Below are 23,143 nucleotides of genomic sequence, written 5' to 3' on the forward strand. Positions count from 1 at the left end.
ATGGCCGCTATCTGGCATGGTCAGCCTTGGCCTGTTTTTTTGGGGTTTTTTTTTGCGTCCAGACATGACTGGATGTTGTGGGGATAGCCTGGGGTGTTTTCCAGGTCCAGCATTTGCCCTGTCCCTGAAAAGTCACTTGGCTCCCAATGCTTAGCCCACTCACTATCTAAATTTACATACTGTAGGTTGCTGGGCACTTTTATTACTGTTCCCTGGTTTTTGTTTTTTTTTTTCCATGAAAGGGGTTAATGCTGAGTGCTGATGTCATTTGCTGGGGGGTGTCGTGTGCTCTTTTCTCACCTCACCTTCCAGGACGGCAACACATGAGATGATAGGCTCCTCCCTACAGGAAACACAATTAGTTCACAGCTGTTAAAAGGCCCCACCTTCCCCCTTGTCCCTCAGTATTGATTGTGTTTCTTCTACAACGAAACGTTTATTATTTTTCTCTGACCAGAAGACTAAAAAAAAGTCAGATGGTACCCCTGTGAGCTAGGGGTGCGCATCTTCACTGGTCTCACGATTCGATTACAATTATCTGGTCAACGATTCGATTCGGCGATGCATCACGATTACCGACGAGCTCCCACTTCCACTTGGGCCACCTAGGCAGCCCTTCCACCTTGTAATCTTCTGGGACACATCACAGTTCCCAAAAGATTGCCCGGCTATGCAGGACAGCGCAGTGAGACATGCGCACCCGGCTGTGAAGCTGCAAGCTGTCACAGCCAGATGCCCACAGTAGTATTGCCAGCGCCGTGAACAGGCGGGTGAGAGAAGGGAGGGTTTGGGTTGCCACGTCGCTGGATTGTGGGACAGGTGAGTGTCTTTTTATTAAAAGTCAGAAGATGCACTTTTTTTGTAGCTGCTGACTTTTAATAAACAAAAAATTGACTGGAACTCTGCTTTGAATTAAAAATAACCTCACTCCCTTTAAAAAGTGCACTAATCCGGTGTACTACAGGGTACAGAGATTCACACACACAGGGCTGCTGGGAGGTCAGAAGGGATAGAATCCACAGATGACAAACAGCCCTGTGAAGTTCCCTGTACTGTCTCTGTGCTGACCTGTGGCAGCTGGTGCTCAAAATATTTTTGGGTTGTGCAAACAAACTGAAAAATACTGAACCTCCCCCATCAAATGCAGCCTCTCTGTGCCCATCAAACGCAGCCTTCTGTGCCCATTAAATGCACCCATCACTAACCAACTAACGAATAATTTCAGCACCCCTACTGTGAGCCAGGTTCAGGAATGCTGGTGAGGGCTGCACTAACCTGCCGCTTCAAGCTTCTCACAGGTCGCTCCAGGGTGTGGTGCAGGCAGGCTCGGTGTTTTTAAGGTTCCCCCACCGTTGCACGCCACTCAGCAGCTTGGGTCTCCTCCTATCCTCCGCTGTGTGCAGCGGGTGCCATTTTCATAGAGCCCAGAGGAAGTAAGACACTAGGGGAGTACCTTGTGCACTCCAAGCCTCGCTCTGAAACCGGGATGGCAAGGCAGCATAGGTGGCTGCAGACAAGAGCAAGTCGGGGCCCGGTAAGTGTGTTTTGCTTATTATGCAGAGTAACACCAGCCTTTAGCGGTCCCTGAGAAACCCCTAGGCTCTCACCTCTGGGGAATGGGGCCTGCAGCCATCTCTGAAGGGGGCCAGGCGAGTGTTTCTCCTCTTCTCTTGCAGACTCCCTGGGCGGATCTCGGGAGATCACTGACAAACCACCTACTAGCACTAGTGCCAGTAAAAAGTGCGGTAACTGCGGAGAAAGAATTTCCGTTGTATTAACAAACTGGCTGGAAAACAGGCCTCAGGTCTAATGAAAGATTTTCTGAAATCGGTTCAGAGATGCTGGCCACTATACAATCTTTTCGCACCTCTCCAGGTGGCAGATGCAGAGGAGATTCCCCCCAAAGAGGGTCCCTCCTCTCAGAAGAGCATTCTCTCCAGACCTGGGCCAAGTGCTTTTTTACCAAACTCTCAGGGCCTTCCCCCAGCTCAGGCTAGGGAAGAGGATGAGATAGAAGAAGCAGAAAGCCAGGCAAAATGTGAGCCCAGTTCAGAGGAGGAGACTGATATGGGCCTGGATAGTGACGTGGAAGGCGTCAAACTAAACAGACATCTCTTTGGTCTAGAGGACTTAGAGGGACTCCTTCAAGCGCTTTATGCCACTGAAGAAATCCCTGAACCAACCAAGGAAACCTCGGCATGAGATAAGATGTATAAGGGGGTTGGTTAAAAACCAATCAAAGGTGTTTCCCATACACCAGTCCCTGAAGGATTTAGTGCTTCAGGATGGCAGTCTCCTGGGAGGAGCCTGGTCAAACCTAAAACTTGGAAGAGAAGATTCCCCTTCAAAGAGGAAGAAGCAGAAAAATTCCTAAAGGTCCCAAAATTGGATGCTGCTCTCTCCCAGGTGACAAAAAAGTCTGACCTCTCCTTTGAGGACACAGGGAACATCTGAGATGCTATAGATCACAAATCGGAATCCCTGTTGAAAAAGGCTTGGGAGGCCAATTCCTCCGCTATTACCCCAGCATTAGCAGCCACCTGCGTTGCTAGGAATGCGCGCTTCTGTATAGGGAGGCTTAAAAAGCACCTCTCACAGGGTAATAAGTCCCAATAAGTTCTGGATTCCCTCTCAGTAATAGGGAAGGCCGTAGCCTTCCTGGCAGATGCAGCCGTGGATGCAATAAAAGCGTCAGCCAAGCCAGGCGCTCTTATTAACTCGGCTAGGAGAGCCATTTGATTCCATTGCTTAGACGTAAGGAGATGCCTCCTCTTATCTAGAAAGTGTTAAGGATTTTAGGAGATCCAATCATCTCCTCCTAATCCTTTTTTTCTGGACCAAGGAAGGGATTTCAGGCCTCAAAATCCTCAGTCTCTAGGTGGAAAAGGCAAGCCATTTCTGTAGCATACGGAAACTCAGGTATTCCTGCACCAGCAAAGTTGAAATCACACTCAACTAGAGCCCTGGCAACCTCCTGGGCCGAAAAAGCAAGAGCCCCCACCTGGTCCAGCCAAGACACCTTCCTGAAGCACTACAGAGTGGAGGTCCTATCGCAGCAAGACCTAGCCTTCGGTCGAAAGGTGCTACAGGCAGTGGTCCCACCCTAAGGTAGGCCTGCGGATTACTTGATTATCCTCTCATGTGTTGCTGGAAGGTGAGGTGAGAAAACCGATGGTTACTTACCGATAACGATATTTCTACAAACCTTCCAGGATGGCAGGCCTACTTCCCACCCTGTTATGGGTGGAGTAAAGAGTGTATGCAATAGGTGGTATGTGCCTAAGTGTCTAAAGACCCCTTCTGAAACGGTTGGAAAATTTCTTTACAACAACTGAGGGACAAAAGGGGGAAGGTGGGGCCTTTTAACAGCTGTGAACTGATAGTGTCTCCTGTAGGGAGGAGCCTATCATCTCTCATGTGTTGCCGTCCTGGAAGGTTCGTAGAAATACTGTTATCGGTAAGTAACCATCGTTTTTCTGCCATACAGCATTGAGGAAGCATCTCTTTGCTTCTTCAACTGCTTGCAACGAGCCTCCTGAAACTTCGATCCTTGATTGTTTCCTGGTGGTATCTTCCCACTATGGATCTTGTCCAGGGATGTCAATCTAGTGGCCCCCCAGCTGTTGCGAAGCTACAAGTCCCATCATGCCTTTGCTTTTGGGAGTTATGCTTGTAACTGTCACCCTTGCAATGCCTCATGAGACTTGTAGTTGTGCAATAGCTGGAGGGCCGCCAGTTGGACACCTGTGATCTGGTCGATCCCATCTTAACAAGGTGCATACTTTACTGGTGGAGGATGCATGCACCAGTTTTCTAGGACCCAATCGTTGGTGTTTGTTAACCTCAAAAAAATAAATAAAGATCCTGTTCCTTTAAAGCATTATATACAGCACAGTGCTTGTGCTGTGTAATTTGGCCCCCCATATCACATGATATACCTGACTGATACTGCCAGTTTCTCCCCTCCTCTCTGTACACTGACCATGATATATCAGGGCTGCCGAGCCCTGACACCGTTGTCACCGTACGTGCCTCCGTCAGCCGCAGCCCTGCTCTGTGTCTCCTGTGTCCTCTTCTCCATCCTCTTCCCCCTTCCCCTGTCTGACTGCTCCATGTCCACGCTGCCCCCTTCCGTCCTGTTTCTCAAATTAGGGTTAATGTTATCCTCTTTGTTGATTCATCTAATGTACCCTTGTGACTGTGATTTATTAAAAATGCAGCTATATACCTTGTTTACTGAGGGCAGATCGGCAATCGTGTGACAAGCCGCCTCTTCTGTTGCATAACAGCTGCAGGTGGCCAGGCGGGGCCACCTTGCTCCTTCTCTCCTCCTCCCCTCCTGGCTGATGTCAGCAGGGGATACTCGGCTCCTGTTTTTCCTGTACATGAAGTGACTGCATTTGGATTTTACTTTTTCATATCAATAAAGATGCCTTCTGTGGTGTGCGGCCGTCCAGGATCCTCTTTTTTTTTTTTTTTTTTTTTTTCCTTCCTGCCCGCTGCATCTGTCGGGCCGAAAGGAGAGAGAAGGCGGTATGTAACGTGATCGCCGATCTGCGATCAGTAAACAAGCTATATAGCTGTATTTTTAATAAAGCACAGTCACAGGGAGACATTAGATGAATCAACAAAGAGGATAATGTAAAGTTAACCCTGTGTTGTAGGAAGCCCCTTATAGAGTGCTGTTCTCTCTGGCAGGTCCTGCTTTTCACCCAAATTCTGGCTGTGTCTAGCCACGTCTAGTTGTTCAAAATCTCTTAAGTGATCTAATCACTGCTACAGTTTATCCCTTGCTTATTGACTTGATAGTTATTATGTTAAAAGTCAGTTGTGAAGCTTTGCAGGAAGCATCTCTTCTCATTTCTGTGTTTTAAGTCCGTACATACCTGTAGGGCGATCTGACTAAAGCGCTGGACTGCAGAACCTTTTTAGAAGAAGTGTTTTGAGCCATGTGGCCTTCAAGCAATGTCACTTTAGACAGGCTTTTGATAACGTTAAAGGCGGGTGCAATGCTAGGCTTCTGTCTGTCCGTCTGTGTGCACCTCTGATACGGGCAGGCAGTACTACCCTGTTTCCCCGAAAATAAGACCTAGCGTGATTGTCGGTGATGGCTGCAATATAAGCCCTACCCCCCAAATAAGCCCTACCCTCTTTCCCCGAAAATAAGCCCTACCCTGAAAACAAGACCTACAAGGACTTTAACTAGGGCTTATTTGGGGGGTAGGGCTTATATTGCAGCCATCACCGACAATCACGCTAGGTCTTATTTTCGGGGAAACAGGGTAAAGTCCAGAAAGATCAATGAACTACAAGCTATCTGCCCCAATGGCTGGTGGTAGTTGCAGTTCATAAAATTCACAGAACTCTGTGAATGCAAGACGTGGCCTGGTGGGTGGAGCCCCGCACTACCGCACTGTTTTTGAATTGTGACAGTGGGTACGGGGAGAGGGCCCCCCACCTGCTGTCACAATGGGGGATCGGACTGGTGGCAGGTGATTTAGTAACATGTTACACCTTAAATATGGGCAAAACCTAACATGTTACTAAAGGTGAACTTGTCTTTCCCTTTTCTGACTGTTAAGAAATGTCTCAGCTCCCCCACAAGGTTTGTCCTTTTTAAATCTGACTAAAATCTGTGGCTGAACGGTTTCAGGGCCTTTACTGCAACCTGTTCACTGTTCCCTATTATAAGGGGGGCATCTGTCTTGGATCTCAGAGTTCTGAATGACTTCATTCTGGTCCAGAAACATTCCGAATGACTTTGTATGGTTCAGAAATTCTGTATATGATTCACCAGATCTGTCAAACTTTGAAAATCTCCTGTTGAGGGAACAGTTGGCGCGGGCTTTTTCAGACATGTCTTTAACTGTCCAGATGTTACAGCCCTGGTGTCAAACCTGTGACCCATTGGTATGTGATGTGTGGCCCTCAGCAGTCTGTAATGGGAACATTGATTTGGGTAATTACATTGATTTCTACTAGCATTGTGTAACCTCTTCCCAGTTTGTTATTGTCTTCTATAGCGTATACCCAGCCAAAAATGTAGCATGTTCACACGCTCTGACCCACAATTCCTTTATTAGGTTTGGAATTTCTGATAGTCCTCTCTAGCATTAAATATGTTGAACTTTATGTGCGGCCCTTTGATATCAAGGGCCGCATTTGAGACCTCCTTTTTAGCTCATAAGTTGACAACCACTGTTACAGCAATTCGGATGACTCCTGAATCTTCAGAAATCGTTGCTTGAAATTACTCCCTGCTTGAAGTTTCTGGGTCCAAAAATTAGCGTATGTCAATAGTTGGCTCTTTTACCCCAGTTTTACTCCAGACCTCCTACAATGCAATATTCTGTCATGGTAGAACAAATTGATCTGGTCTCTCAACAGACCGATTCGTCTGTCACCAAGGACCAGGTTGCCCCTGGCTTGGTGACTCAGGAATAAAGCTCTGGAGTTAAAGAAGGCCTTGTCTCTGTGGAATCTGGGTCTTTTATCTTTCTGTACTTCAGAAACAACTGCTTAAACCCATTAAGAGACAATCCTTTCTCTCTGCTCTCAGCCACAAGGTATTTTCCTTTGTGGCCATCACCTTTTTATGAGGCAAGTGTCTGAACTGGCACTTACCTTGAAAGCACTACCGATCGACTTCTGTACAACCGTCCTGTTGGATTTTGGCCACTCGGAAGTCTCTCTGTTGTCAGAATACAATAACTCAGTGGGAGAATTCTCCCGTGGCTTATCGAGTAATTTCTTTAGTTCAATCCATTAGTTAGGCCCTCATTCACATTGATTGCGCCTTTGAAATCATGCAACTTCATCTGAAATCGTATGATTTCAAAGCTGCATGTCAGTGTGACTTAGACATTTGTGTGGCTTCATGCACCGATGTCTATTCAAGTTGCACCCAAAATCGCCAAAAGTAGTGCAGGAACTACTTTTGCAAATTGGTGCAGTGCCGCAAAATCGGCATTGCACCGTTTTGAACAATGCCATCGCCGGGAATAGGCTGCGACTTGTCATGCGATTTGACCTGTCGCATGACAAGTCGCTCCAATGTGAACGAGGCTAAACGAAAAAAATGAATAGTGTATAGACTGCTTTACATTGAGCCTCCTTATGATAGATGAGGCATGTTTGCCTTGACTCTAATTTTGATTGAAACTATCATTTTTCTTATTGTGTAATAGGGCGAAATCGCAGTAAAAGCAGCCTAGAGTGTATTTTATTTCTATCCATTATAAATAACATACATATAAAACCATTATCCATTCTCTAAATACGTACAACTAGTTTACTTTTAGGCCCCATATACACTTGAGCTTAAAAATGCCTGTTTTACGTGTAAACACAGGGTCTGCAGGTGAGTCATCTGTACACAACAATAAGGCAGAGCTGGGCAGCATTAGTAGCAGCACTTCACACTGAGATATTGGGACACAGCACAGGACTAAAACTTCAAGGGAATTTAAACTGGGATAGTTGGCAAGTATGAGGCAGCTGCTTTGGGCCCCACAACAATGACAGGGCCCAGGGCAGCTGCCCCTTTTGCCCTTCCCTTAAAGACGGCCCTATATGTGTCCATGCACACACAGATGTTTAAAGGCTGTTTTTGTGTCAATGGATGCATTAGCAAGGCTCAGGAGCGAGCACGCATGAGTCCCCCCATGGAAAGTGGCTTCCCATGGGGGCACTGGACAGAGAGGAGGGGCCCAGGAGTGCCGACGGGGGACCCGAGAAGAGGTTTGTGGCAGTGCTGTACATTTCCGTAGCAGGTAGGTATTGACATGTTTGATGGTGTTGTTTTTTTGTTTTTTTTTAAACTTTACAATCGCTTTAATGTCTAATATGGATGTGCAGTGTGTTATTTTGATTGATTATATTTTTCCATCAATGTGTGTTTTACAGCCTTCTCTAAATCCTGAGCATGACAAAGAAGTGAACCAAAACAAGTCTCTCTCTGCTGGAGTGTGGGGTGAGTCTGTGCTTACATTTTTGAATGGGACCTGAAATATGTTCATTAGTAGTTTGATGAAAGTTTCCAATGTGGATTGGTTATGATTGTATTTTTGTTCCACGATCTGCTCCTGTCTTGGGACTTGCCTCTTTATCAACACTGAGGCCTGGATCACACTGATGCGATTTCAGATGAGACTTGGGTCACACTGAATCGCATGGCAATGAAAATGACATTGCTTCTATTGGTGCTTGTTCATATCAGTGCAGCAGCTGTGATGCTATTTTGGGAAAGGGTCCTGTGCTACTTTGATGCGATTTCCAGTGCAATTTGGCCCCATGGAATGTGCAAACCACATCCAAAACACAACCAAAGCTGCATCAGTCGCACTACATAATCGTGTCAAAACATCATTGCAGTAGTGTTAACCGAGACCAAAAGGGTTTTTTCTTTTTTGTGGTAAATTTGCTGTTTTATTAAACACAAGTTCCATTTTATGTATGATCAGAAATTGTAGGCGCAAGTTTCATATTTTAGAATGTAAGCCCTGTGGCCACACACAAAAGCAGCTTGCTTTTGATGTCACAAAAAATCCGCTTCCTTCTAAATCATTTCTAAACAAGTAATTGTTCTGAAAGGTTTCTGCTGCCATGTGTATATTGTGGATTCCACTAGCAATCATGTATTTGATGTTTTCAATGTTCTTGACATCAGTAGAACCCATCCTTGCTTTCAGTGCTGTTTGTTCTTTGTGCATCTACAGCACTCTTCCTCAAGCCCTTCAGACACTGATGTAATTTTTCCATTACACATCCATGGAAATGTTCTTGATAGGACAATTATGCATGTAATATTCTCTCTAGTGATGATGCCGCGGCCTAGAAGCCAATTACTAGACCTGAGCAATGTCACATGACCAGGGAAGGGAATGTCAACACTCTTCCAGTTCAGCAGCACCGATTGCAGCGGAACAATGTGCTACGAGGGAACCTATGTAAGGTGAGTTATCGGGAGGTCGGGGTGCACTTTAAAAGGCACAAATGGTCAAGGGAACAGTATCTCTAATTTTACAGAAAGCTTATTCTGATTTAAAAATGTATATGTTATTTCCTTGAATAATTTAGTAGAGCCAAAGGCAAAGCTTTATTTTCTCTGCTTTGGTTATAACACCTGTCAGTTTATTCTTCTTTTATCATTAGTGCTCCATTGGGAAATTTCCCTTTACTTCTTGCCCCATTGCCAAAATAGAAAGGGAGAGGAAATTCCTCTAAAGTGAGGGAATTCCTAGTTATTACCAGGATCACCAGACCTGGCTCCCACACTGGGCAACGATGAGCCACATATAACACATCTGAAGAAGTTTCAAATGTGATCAATTTGCCAATTAAGGGAGGACAGCAGACGCTTGCTAATGTACCATAAGAGCACTATGTGTGATAAGGACGTTCCCTCCCTGTGAGTTTTCCAGTTGTATTTGTACTTGATGCTTACCATATAAGCCACCACTTCACTCTCATTTTCAAGCTGGATACATAAGGACTGATCCTACATAGGATACACTTATGGCGTTCAAAGGGCACTAGCTACACACAGTGGCCCATTGCATCACCCTCAGGTGGGTAGATCTCACTTTGCGGTCCAAACAGTGTTGGCCACACGGGGGCGACATTGTCCACTTGTGGTTTGGATGTTTTTACATATCCAGGAGAAAGTCTTTTGACGGACTTTGTATAACATTTAATTCTAACTAGCTGTGGAATATAATTCACCGTAGAATTCCTCTTTAAGGAATTTTCTGCAACATTCAGCCAGGAGCTATAGATGATCTTATAATCGGAGGAGGCACTCGTACATAACTATTGATTTTGCTGACACACATTTTGTACCCCTCATTGGGGCACATACATTCAAATATATATGTGCTAAAATATTTTTTCTTCTCCCCCTTTTTCTTTTGAGAGAGGAGGTTGTTTATACAACTTCCCTGCTGCTGCTATGGTTGTGTGTATTTTTTAATAATTGCCAATTATGCTTTTATGAGATAGATAGTGGGCTTTGTATTGTCTAGATAGTTGTGTTTTAATAAAGCTGATTTCTATATATGTGTCAGATCGCTGGGTCCTGTTACTTATCTATAGAAACAACATACAGATTGTATAATTGAGGTTGAGCCTGATCAGTCAGGCTTTTATGCTTCCTTTTTTTTCTCAACCAAAGGGGTTAATCCTCCACATTGTGTAAAAAAGCTGTTAGATACGTCTTCTCTGATCCTCCCCTTCTTTTACTCTCCCCAAGCTATCTCCTGATAGAACATAGCCTTGGGGACACTTTGCACATGCTCAGTTTGGTGTGTATTGCTATAGGGTGTTTTTTTTTTTCTTTTTTGGGAGGGTGCATGTGATCAGCACAGTACCAATCGGCACTGTCCAGACAAAGTCAGGGGTCATGCAGCCTCATAGGACAGTCAGAGGAGAATGAAAACTCCTCCTACAAGCTTTAACCAGACACTGATAGTAGTCACAAGACTGCTATATACTGCTGATGAGAAAAGGCATTTAGCAGTTTATATTTACTAAAATAATTGCATTTCCATGTTCTGTAGGAGACCAGATATATTGATTGCAGGTGTCTGGGTTTAGTAACACTTTAGTTTAAGGTAAATGTCAACATGGGGGAAAAAAAAAGATTACTTTTCAATGCATTTTATATCTTTCTGTGTAAACCTTAACACGTTGAGTATTTTTAAACTGTATTTTGGGGCAATTTTATTTCATGCAGAATACCCTTTGAACTCTAAATCTAGAAGTTCTCGAATGCTGGTCATTAGAAAAGGGATGAAAGATGATTTCTCATGGTCTGGGTATCCGATTACAACAAGTAGTAACCGCGTACCACCCGCAAAGAATGGGATGGACATCTCTAAGGATCTAGAACCTAAGGATTCCAGTCCTACAAAGGTAGTGTAAAGAACTGCATTGTTCTGTGAGGGGATAAGGTTTACAGAATTGACTTATATTTGTTAAATGCAAACATAGTTGTACGTGTGGGCAGGGCAACCCCAGGAGTCGGGTATCTTAAAGAAAAAAAAAAAAGAAAAGAAACTTTATACCCCCTCCCCTATATTTATTTTTCACACTGGGCCAGTTTTCTGATTTGAGATACACGCATGTGCAACACAGATGCATAGCTGTGAGAAATATTTTCCTGTGCGTCTTTTCACAGAGGGCATGGGGTTTGCAAAAGCGATGAGGATGTCAGTCAGGGGTATAAAGTAAGCATGTTCCCAACCAATTGAAATCACGCATATGATGAAAAAAACATGAGCAGAGATTACCTTCAGTGAAAACTACTTTTCAGATAACTAGATCGTATAGGCATCTGCCTTTCTATAGGAAAACAAAAAGTGTAGCGCTATAACTGTGATAAAAATCCACATAAGGGGTGTAGAATCCCACTAGTGAAAATGATATCAGAAAATTCACAAGTGTGTAGATCACCTCTTCATTTGTGTACTAAAAATAAAGAGTGAGTATTTTCAGAGATTCACGTATAGATAAATGTCTATAGACAGTGCAAGTGTATCTCATTAGGAAAAACATCCAAAAAAGCAGGAAATAAAAACAACAATAATATATAACCTATAAAAAAGGCTAAACCCAAGTGAATGGGAAATCTGGGATATTATAACAACATATCTATGCAGACATATAGAGGCAAATCCACATGTATAACGTGGATATAAGCACCAGGGATTGTAAACACAGGAATATGATGCAATGGCTAATGGACATATATAAAATAAAGTCTATAAAAGTTGACAGTTCTTGAAGGTGCAAGATGTTCAGAACTTATGTAAATGTCCTCCACAGCCAGGTATACGGCATACCAGCATCCAGGGCCAAATCTTATAAAACACACACTTTCAACTGGAAGAAATGAAATGCCCTTACCAGAAATGTTGGACTCACTGGCCGTTGGCGGTGAGTCGTATAGTCTTGTACCGTCTGAGCGGTAGAGTTAAAGTTGATTCCAATCCTGGAGAGGTGCCGAATAGGCAGGAAGATCCTCACGGCTTCAACACTCCTAGAAGGGATAATGGTGGGCCCGATGCTCCTGTGCTTGTTTTTCATGTTTCTTATCAAGATATGGGCTGGGGTCTTCCACCGGATTCGCTCAGCGGCAACCCCCCACATATAATTCGGAAGAAACAAAGCTTCCACATGGTGTAAATCTGGTAGTACAAGGAAGGATTTGTTGATAAAAAATATTTCGAACAAATGATAAAATGAATGGTAAAAATTTGGTTCAATTGAACTGAATTAGCGCAGTAAAAGGTAGCTATGATAGCGTAAAGCACCCGACGTGTTTCGTCTGCTAAGACTTCAGCTGGGGTATGAAGGTAAGGTAACAAGAAGGTAACAGCTTTTGCTGATTATAATCAAAAGGTGATGTTTAGGACATCATACTGGATTGGACATTTATTGTCAGCTAGAGGGTTTGGCACTTTCATTTTGGTCCCTACTTTCCTCTACAACGCTAGGCTGAGAAGGCCAATGTGGACTGACATTTGCTTGTGTCTAAGCTGCTTCTCTGTCCCTACAAGTCATTGGGAATGCAGAAGCGGCTCAATGCAGGTTGATGCAGCTTAGAAGGAAGTCAAATGCAGATCAGAAGGAGGCAGCATGCACCTATCAGTGACTTGTGAAAGATCTCCGAATCAATTCAAGCTAATCTCAAAGGCAAGCAGAGCATGCCTAAAAGGCAGCTGTTTTTGCTTGTCAACACAGGCCCATAGAAAGGCTTGGGAGGAAGGAAAAGGTGCACACAGCTTGACTTTTGCTGGGAAAGTTAAGAAGTACATTTCAATTCAGTTACCTTTTAACTCCAGACCTAGTTATCCTATTGCGATTTTCACAAACACTACAGCTGTTTGAGCAATTTTTCATTACATGCCCAGTTTGATTGAACAGGTATGAGACTAGCTTACTATGTGTTTTGTTTTTTTTTTTAAATGTTTGTGCATTAGAGATTGGGCTGTGTTGGGAAATTACTTTGCATAATAATATTTCTGTGAGCTGTACTATGGCGAAAATATTTTTTGGAGCAAGGTTGGTCTAAAGTGTTTGTAAAGGAATACATTAAAAAAAAAAGTTTTCTTTCTCGAACATCACGGGACACAGAGCCACAGTAATTACTGATGGGTTATATAGGTATCACTGGTGATTGGACACTGGCACACCCTATCAGGAAGTTCAACCCCCTATATAATCCCTCCCCCTTGCAGGGATACCTCAGTTTTTACGCCAGTGTCTTAGGTGATGGACGTGTAAAGATGTCCTGTGCTGAGCTCCAAAGGGAATATCCTAAGATCCTATACTGGGGCAAGCCAGGCGAACCGGATCCATTCAAAGTGTCTTTTCATGGCCGAATTGAATGGTACCCGGGCCTCGTGTCCGAAGAAACGAGGTTTTACCCGTAATGCTTCTCTTTTTAGAGAGCTGGACCCCGCAGATCAGAAAATGGCTTTAAACTTCCTAATTTCTGGCGAGGTGCTTTACGGTCCCAGAACTGTTGGATCCCCCTACTGATGGGGGCCCCAGTCTCTGACGGTTTTTTTTCAAACGGAGCCCACCGTGAGAGGTGAAGATTGGGTCTGTGTAAACAGCACCCTGCGGCTGGATAAGGTAAGAGGAGATTCCACAGAATTTTTGAGTTCTAGTGGCTTTTCTCCTTTAAGGTAAATGCATGCTATGCCTATTGTGACCACCGGGGGCTGCTAAGAGCACAAACCTACACATGCTGAATGTCAGTCTCAGGTGTTGTAATCGCTGTGTGTGTCCCAGCGTATCAAGCAGGCTGCAAGCAGGTAAGGTGGATGGGGGGATTTCTCATGTTTGAATGTTCCCCCCCAGGCTAGAGAGGGGCCACAGGGGTCTAGAAAGTGGTTATACCACCCGGGCTCTGTGGCCTAATGGCCACCATCTCTGAAGATAGCCGTTCAGGCAAATCTTGTTACCAGTCTCCCTCCTTCCCCCCCCCCCCCATCCCCAGCCTTTTCTCCAGAGCATGACAGGAGAGTCGGCAGTGTGGGAAGCGCTCGTTTTTTTCAAAACTCGAGGGGGGGGGGGCGGTAGAGGAGGGGGCGGGATGTCAGCACAGAGTGTTTAGACTCCCACTCAGGCCAGCTGCAGGCTATTAGAGGCACTCTGTACAGGTGCACTCAGCCTTCTGAGAGACACAGAGCTGACGGTCGCATGTAAGGTGGGACACAGGCATTCTCCTAGGCAGCATTTACTGAAGTAACACCAGACTGAGCATTGGGTAGCAAGGCTTTTAGCCAGACTACATCGCTCAGCGGACAGTGTTCATTTGTATACCTCACACCTTGTTGCTTTGCACTATGGGTAGAAGAGGTTCAAGCACCCCAGGAACCAGAGACACTAGGGGATCTCGTTCAGGTTCTGAGGGCCCCCTGTCGGCAGCATCCTTCCCCCCCTAAAGATGGGCCAGGGACGGCTAGCCAGGGAGAGCCATTGGGGTCAGGGGCTACACCTGCTTCTGGCACTTCAGCCCCTGTATATATTACACAAGAGGTTTTTTCCTCAACCATTAGTGGTCTAGAGGAAAGATTAATGGCCGTGATTACGTCTTCACTCAGTGGAAGAAAACGCACTAGGCTTTCCTCTGTTCCCCAAGACCCTCAGACAGAGGAGCTCTGGGATAAAGGAGATGAATCCCTTTCAGAGGATCGGGATGGGATGGATGATTCCTCTTCGGAGGATTCAGGTGGAGAGGGACCCTCTGCGACTTCCCAAGAGGAGAAAGTCTTAGTGCAGATCCTCACTGGATTGGTCCGCTCCACATTTAAGTTGCCCATACCTGAAACTGCTAAAGAATCCTCTTCTGCTTTGGGGTCACTGAAACCTTTCCAAGCAGCACATGCTTTTCCTGTTCATACTTTACTTGAAAAGCTTATTTATTCTGAGTGGGATCACCCAGACAAACGTTTTTTTCCGCCGAGAAAGTTTTCAACACTTTATCCGATGGAAGAAAAGTTTATTAAAATGTGGGGAATTCCGGCTATTGATGCCGCCATTTCCTCAATAAATAATAGCCTGACTTGTCCTGTAGACAATGCTCAGATGCTCAGGGATCCTGTAGATAAAAGGATGGAATCCCTATTGAAGGATGTTTTCTCCTTAGCAGGATCAGTGGCCCAACCTGCAATAGCAGCGATTGGAGTCTGTCAATACTTAAGAGACCATGTTAAGCAGGTCATCAAAGTATTACCTGAACAGCAGGCCCAGGGGTTTGCTAACCTTCCAGCGGCCTTATGCTTTGTGGTTGACGCCATTAGAGATTCTATCGTGCAAACCTCCCGTCTTTCACTGGGGTTGGTGCATATACGTAGAATCCTATGGTTGAAAGATTGGTCAGCCGAAGCACCATGTAAGAAGCTACTGGCTGGGTTTCCATTTCGTGGTGCAAGGTTGTTTGGAGAGGACTTGGATAACTATATCAAGAGAATCTCTTGTGGGAAAAGCACTCTTACCTGTCAAGAAGAAGAGTAAGCGTCCCTCTTTCAAACGGACTCTTTCCCCAGCACCGGGGGCTTCAGCCTCCAGGCAGTCTCGACGGCCGCCTCCATCGGGGTCCAGAGACAAGAGTCAACCCCAGGGACAAAAGAAGTCCTGGGGAAAGAAGCCTACTAGGCAAAACACTAAGACCTCTGCATGAGGGGGCGCCCCCGCTCACTCGAGTGGGGGGAAGACTGCGACAATTCTCAGAGCTCTGGCAGGAGGACTTCCAGGACAGATGGGTAGTCTCCACGGTAACCTTAGGGTACAAGCTGGAGTTTCAGGAATTCCCTTCTCCTCGGTTCCTCAGATCAAATGTTCCCAGAGACCCAGAGAAGAAGCAGTCGCTCCTTCTAGCGTTAGAGCGACTTTTGTCGCAGGAGGTCATTATGATAGTTCCCGCAAAGGACCAGGGATTGGGCTTCTATTCCAACCTTTTTACGGTCCAAAAGCCAAATGGGGATGTCAGGCCCATTTTGGACTTAAGGGATCTGAACCGATTCCTAAGGATTCAATCCTTCCGCATGGAATCAATTCGAACAGTAGTTCCCACCCTGCAGGGAGGAGAATTTCTGGCATCAATAGACATCAGAGATGCATATCTGCATGTGCCCATTTTTCCTGCTCATCAGAAGTTTCTGCGCTTCGAGGTAGGAGGGCGCCATTTCCAGTTTATGGCTCTGCCCTTTGGGATAGCCACTGCACCTCGAGTGTTCACAAAGATCTTGGCTCCTCCTCTGGCCAGATTAAGGGCTCAGGGTATAGCTGTCATAGCATACCTAGACGACCTGCTCTTGATAGACCGGTCGGTAGCCTCTTTGAATGGAAACTTGAGGACCACGGTCAGGTATCTAGAACACCTGGGTTGGATCCTCAACTTAGAAAAGTCTTTCCTAAAACCAGTAAGAAGACTGGAATATTTAGGTCTGATTATACATACAAGCCAGGAGAAAATATTTCTACCCCAGGCAAAGATCACTGCTTTGAGAGAGCTGATTCTGACAGTAAGGACCAAGAAGGGTCCCTCAGTCCGCCTTTGTATGAGGCTACTAGGGAAGATGGTGTCTTCATTCGAAGCAGTTCCCTATGCTCAGTTTCACTCAAGAATGCTGCAACACAGTATTCTGTCGACCTGGAACAAGAAGGTTCAGGCATTAGACTTTCCGATGCACCTGTCGCATGCGGTGCGTCAGAGCCTCAATTGGTGGCTCATACCCGAAAACCTGCAGAAGGGGAAATCCTTTCTACCGGTTACCTGGACGGTGGTAACAACAGATGCCAGTCTGTCAGGTTGTGGAGCAGTTCTGGAACAGGCTGCGGTCCAAGGGGTATGGTCCAAGACAGAGAGGACCTTACCCATCAACATTCTGGAGATCCGGGCGATGCATCTAGCTCTAAAAGCCTGGACTATCAGGCTACAGGGTTGTCCGGTCAGGATCCAGTCCGACAATGCCACAGCAGTGGCTTATGTCAATCATCAGGGAGGCACCCGGAGCCGAGCTGCTCAAAAAGAGGTGAACCAGATCTTAGTCTGGGCAGAGATGCATGTGCCATGCATATCGGCAGTTTTCATCCCGGGAATAGAGAATTGGCAGGCGGACTATCTAAGTCGCCAGCAGTTACTTCCAGGGGAATGGTCTCTGCATCCCGACGTCTTTTGGGCCATATGCCAAAGATGGGGGGTTCCAGATGTAGATCTCTTTGCATCCCGATTCAACAAAAAGATAGACAGACAGATTTGTGGCAAGGACAAAAGATCCTCTTGCATGCGGGACGGATGCGTTGGTGATTCCGTGGCATTGGTTCTCACTGATTTACGCATTCCCGCCTATTCTGCTACTACCACGACTCCTTCGCAGGATCAGGCAGGAAAGGAAGTCGGTACTTCTGGTGGCCCCCGCTTGGCCCAGAAGGACTTGGTATGCAGAAATAGTAAGGATGACGGTGGGTTCCCCGTGGACCCTACCGGTACGCCCAGACCTGTTATCTCAAGGTCCAGTGTTCCATCCTGCCTTACAAACGATAAATTTGACGGTTTGGCTATTGAGACCCACGTTCTGAAGAGTCGTGGGCTCTCAGGTCCTGTCATATCTACCTTGATTAATGCAAGGAAGCCAGCTTCCAGGATGATTTATCATAGAGTCTGGAAAGCTTATATAACCTGGTGTGAATCCAGAGGTTGGCATCCCAGGAAATATGTCATAGGTAGAATCCTTGATTTTCTACAGATGGGATTAGAGATGAAGCTGGCCTTGAGTACCATCAAGGGCCAGGTCTCTGCTTTATCAGTATTATTTCAGCGGCCACTTGCTTCGCATTCTTTGGTCCGAAACTTTATGCAGGGGGTGATGCGTCTTAATCCTCCGGTTAAAGCGCCCCTAAACCCCTGGGACTTGAATTTGGTCCTGGCTGTGTTACAGAAACGGCCTTTTGAACCAATAAGTCAGATTCCTTTGGTCTTGTTGACAAGGAAATTAATTTTTCTGGTGGCCATCTCTTCTGCTAGAAGAGTATCAGAATTAGCAGCCCTTTCCTGTAAGGAGCCTTATTTGATTATACACAAGGATAGAGTGGTACTACGCCCTCATCCTAGTTTTTTACCGAAGGTGGTTTCTGATTTTCATTTAAACCAAGACATTGTTCTACCTTCCTTTTTTCCAGATCCCTGTTCTCCGGAAGAGAGATCTCTACATTCGTTGGATGTAGTAAGAGCAGTTAAGGCCTATCTAGGGGCAACTACTCAGATCCGCAAGACGGATGTTTTGTTTGTGCTGCCAGAGGGGCCCAATAGAGGACAGGCAGCGTCAAAAGCTACCATTTCTAAATGGATTCGACAGTTGATCATTCAAGCTTACGGTCTGAAACAGAAGATTCCTCCGTTTCAGATCAGGGCACATTCCACAAGGGCTATTGGTGCTTCTTGGGCAGTGCATCACCGGGCCTCTATGGCTCAAATCTGCAAGGCCGCAACCTGGTCTTCAGTTCATACATTCACCAGATTCTATCAGGTGGATGTGAGAAGGCATGAGGATATCGCCTTTGGGCGTAGTGTGCTGCAGGCAGCAGTACAGGGTCCTCAGGTCTGATTGCACCCTACTTGGTCGTGGTTCCCCCCCCTCAGGTAGCATTGCTCTGGGACATCCCATCAGTAATTACTGTGGCTCTGTGTCCCGTGATGTTCGAGAAAGAAAATAGGATTTTTTAAAACAGCTTACCTGTAAAATCCTTTTCTTTCGAAGGACATCACGGGACACAGAGGTCCCACCCCTCTTCTAATACACTATATTGCTTGGCTACAAAACTGAGGTATCCCTGCAAGGGGGAGGGATTATATAGGGGGTTGAACTTCCTGATAGGGTGTGCCAGTGTCCAATCACCAGTGATACCTATATAACCCATCAGTAATTACTGTGGCTCTGTGTCCCGTGATGTCCTTCGAAAGAAAAGGATTTTACAGGTAAGCTGTTTTAAAAAATCCTATTTTACTTACCTGCTCTGTGTAATGGTTTTGCACACAGCAGCCCCGATCCTCCTCTCGTGTCCCCGATGGCGCTCTGGGCCCCACCCCCTTGCCGAGTGCCCCCATAGCATCCCCTTTGCTATGGGGGCACTCATGCGTGCTCACGCCTGAGGTCTGTGTCCATAAGAGACAGAGCGTAGTTCAGCACCCCCCACTCCCACCTCACACAGAGAGCATGGGTCAGCCCCCTGCTCCTGCCTCACTGGCTGTGATTGACAGGAGCTCCTGCTGCTGTCTCTCAGCCAATGAGGAGGGAGAGACCTCTGAGAGTTTCGGCTCTCAAGCATATCGCTGGATCAGGATTAGGCTCAGGTAAGCATTAGGGGTGGCTGAGGGTAAAAAAACCTTCAGCCTTTACAACTACTTTAATGAACTTGGGGCATACAAAGTAATCAGCCATCTGCCAGAGGTATAACATGCCTTTGGACAAACTGGCATGTCTGGCGTACCATACATCATTTTTTTTTTTTGGGCACAGGGCCATCAATTTGCATTTATTTTGTAGATATGGGCATTTGAGGATATCTGCTTTACATCCATACACGTATGATAATAGATGTTTTTGGGGGCTTAATTTTGAGAAGACTGGCTGCACACAGTAGATGGTGAGGTTCTAGTACCAAAAATAGATCATTTCTTTCAGCAGAGACTTGTGCTGGCTGTTTAAACTGATATAACGGTTTTTAGCTTGGCCTCATGTTTGCACACGAGAATTTTAGGTAAAGTTATGTATTGCCTGTATGATACATTTAGAAAGATGACCATACACTGGCAGTTTTTGCTGCCATTATGTCTCATGATTTAGATTAGGCCTTGTATGATGATATAGGCTACATGATTAAAACATCTGAACCATGCATGTGGTCATGTACAGTTCCATATTTATGTTTGACGGTCTTGATTTTTGGGATTGCCAGTTTTAGGCTCAATAGGTCCAAATCAAATTCTCTTGACTAGACATCAGCCTGCATATTTAGACAGAAGAGAACTAATTATCCAACAACATGGGGAGCGCTTTCGGAGGCAGCATTTTATATTTTCTTTTTGTTATTTTCGTTATAGGAGAACAGCAATGCACTATTGGATGAGAACAACATTGAAAGTTCTAGTGAAACCTTCAGGTCAAATAAAATTGTACATAATGACTTGACAGATTCATCTCAGACTTCAATGCAAGAGGTAACAATGTATATAAAGGATTTCGAAAACTGTTGCAGGATTATTTCCTATGCCTATAGTTGGCATTACCATAGGATAGGAATCCTCATCTGGAAGGTGATATCTGGGTAAAATATGACCATATTGTACACAGGTTCTACCTCCTAGAGCTTCCTCGTAAGTTGGTTATAAGTCACAATGACCCAGCTACACCTTAAATGTCTATCCAGGCCATTGTGCTGGAAAAGACCTAATATTTGGAAAAATATACACGTTTATCAATCTCATAGTGCTGAGGTATGTTTCAAACCTAGATCCATTTCAGGTCCCTGTACTCCAGATAAAGAGGAGAAAAAAATTGCTGATTATTTGAAAAAGTATTATAACAATACATTACTCATTAAGAAAACTAAAGCTGCACTTTCTTTCAAATTTCTGTCCATATTTGTGCTGATTGTACAAAATATATATTTTAAGATGGTTTTTCAAATGCTTTCAGTTTGCAAAGTGGTTAAAAACATTAAAGGGATTGTAAAGGTAAAGATATTTATAAAATAAACCTGTTCTACTTACCTTTTTCAATGGTTTTGCACAAACAAGCCTCTTCTCTGGTCCCCTGCTGGTGCTGCTGGCTGCTCCACCCTGCTAAGTGCCCCCATAGCAAGCCGCTTGCTATAGTTGCACTCATTTGGGCTTGCTCCCAAGTCGTGCTCTGTGTGTCCATTGATGCACATAGTGCTGCTCAGCCCCGCCCCTGCTTCCGTCTCACTGGTTGTGATTGACAGCAGCAGGAGCAAATGAGTGCCTTTGCTGCCTCTGAGCCAGTGTGGGGAGAGAGAAAGCAACAATGTTAATCTGAAACACACAGTTGGAACAACATCTGGCTCAGGTTAGCATTAAGGGGGGCTGGGGGAGCTTCACACAGAAGGATTATAAAAACCTTTTGCCTTTTAGAACCACTTTAACATTTGGTCATGTAGGTTTTAATTAACCCTGGACATGAAAGGTTAATAAACTTTTTTTATTTAATTATTTTTGTGAGAGATGCAAAACCGGAACTAAATACTGGATTGAAAATGGCTGATCTGAACTTGAGTCTGTCAAGGCCTTTAAAGTGTATCTAAAGGCAAAATTGTTTTGTTATTAATTTCAGGTAGAGTGTGGAATAATTAGACAGTTTTTTATTGCTGCCTGTGTGTGTTGGGGAGATTCACTTTATTTTTTTTGGTTACTAGGAACCATTGTCACCAGGACCCAAAGTGAGTAAAAATAAAAATTTCAAGTATCGTTGAAACAGGAATAGAAAGGAAATCTTCCAATGGGAACATTTGTATTAGTGACAGCTGTCTGAGAGGGGGTTTCCTCTCACAGCCCAGTGCATATGTAGGAAAGGAAACAAAGGGGAATCTTATCAATAGGACACAGTGCCAAGAAAAAATGTCTGGAAGGGTTTTAACTGTTCCCTTATGTATTTAAAGTGTTTTTAAAGGCAGAAGGTTGTTTACCTCTATGCAGTAAGGTAAAAATCTTCTGCATGCAGCTCCCCCGCACCTAAATAGGAACCTGAGCAGGATCTCGATCGAGAGATGAGCACAAGAACTGAGGCTCTCCCGAGTTTCTTGCTCCTCATTGGCTCAGATACAGCAGTGGGAGCCCTTGTCAGTCAGAGACAGTGACGAGTAGCAGGGGGCAAGGCCAAGCCCCGCTCTGTGTCATATGGAGGAGTCGGCAGGGCTGGCGGGGGGACCCCAGAAGAGGAAGACCGAGGCTGCTCTCTGCAAAACCTTTACACAGAGCAGGTAAGCATATAACATGTTTGTTGTTTTAAGAAAGGGGGGGGGGGGCTTTACAATCCCTTTAAGTTGAAATAATAAATGGCTTTACATGTAAATTAATCTTTGCTTGTGTTCTTACAGGAGGTTGATTCTTCCAGTTTTTCTAATAGAATGAACATTTGTCAGGAACATGACATCAACTTGAATTTTGATCAGAGTGAAATCCCTCAGGGGAATGGAAATTCCTTCATTTCCAGACAAATTACACGGTCTTCTACTTACCCTCAGGAGGTTGTTCTGTCAAGTTCACTGGAGGCAGAGCACAGGTAAGTTGCAGATACGATGAGTGTTGCCTTGTCGCACATCAACTTGTAAAAAAATTTCAGATTGCATCCAGTCCAGCTTGATGGCACCAGTGGATGAGGTCCAGTAGTCTAGTCTCTTACCTGGTTACTGGCTGTGCTTACATTCCTGTGGATTGTAAAACTGATTTGTTTTATTAATCAAGAATGCAGTTCTCAACAAATGTTTGAACCTTAAGGTTTTCTAAATTTTGTATTGCTTCTAAGGAATGGTCTGATCTTTATTTATTGCAAGTTATAAAAAATAAGGAAGGCTTTTTCTTCTTACAAACATACACCCATATTTTTTTTTTTTTTACTGCTGTAACTTTAAAGCCCAAGTCTGGGCAAAACATTTTTTCCCATGCTTGTTTTGTCAAGGGTGAGCAGAAAGCATATACTCGCCCGATCCTTTAATCCTTTGGAAAACAACGCTCCCACACGGTCCGGTGGGGGAATGTTTCTGGCCTATGGAGCCTGCTCTGGGTATGATGCTGCAAAGAAGAGTACACTGCTTAAGACCACTGTAGCGCAGGGGCGCCGGACCAGTCATGTGCTGGGAGGATCAGGTAAGTATATCTCTGCTCTCCCCTCCCCTAAAAAAGGAGTTAAACCGTGCAGTTTTTGCCCAGAGTTGGACTTTAATAAATGTCTTAAAGATGAAATCTAAGTGTATGCGTGTGTGTGTGTGTATGTGTGTATAGATATAGATATATATATATATCTATATATATACACACACATATTCATTCTCTCCAATTTTCGGGCAAGTCACTCCTCTTGTTACCGTGTAGATTCTAGGAGATGTGTCATGGTGG

At 44.9% G+C, this 23,143-nt stretch overlaps 1 protein-coding gene across 3 annotated transcripts in view; it reads left to right on the forward strand.

The window, feature by feature from the left end:
* The window catches only part of GPBP1 (GC-rich promoter binding protein 1), a 66,190-nt gene that overhangs the window by 34,738 nt on the left and 8,309 nt on the right, over positions 1 to 23,143 (forward strand). For 2 of the 3 annotated variants that reach the window (XM_073623015.1, XM_073623022.1), the window contains exons 5-8: positions 7,906 to 7,972; positions 10,733 to 10,911; positions 20,114 to 20,230; positions 22,126 to 22,310. In XM_073623015.1, coding sequence (XP_073479116.1) covers positions 7,906 to 7,972; positions 10,733 to 10,911; positions 20,114 to 20,230; positions 22,126 to 22,310 — 548 coding nt within the window. The remainder of the gene's footprint in view (positions 1 to 7,905; positions 7,973 to 10,732; positions 10,912 to 20,113; positions 20,231 to 22,125; positions 22,311 to 23,143) is intronic. The other variant, XM_073623030.1, reaches the window with a different exon arrangement.

The sequence above is a fragment of the Aquarana catesbeiana genome, linkage group LG01 (genome assembly GCF_042186555.1).
Source record: "Aquarana catesbeiana isolate 2022-GZ linkage group LG01, ASM4218655v1, whole genome shotgun sequence".
Taxonomy (NCBI): Eukaryota; Metazoa; Chordata; class Amphibia; order Anura; family Ranidae; genus Aquarana; species Aquarana catesbeiana.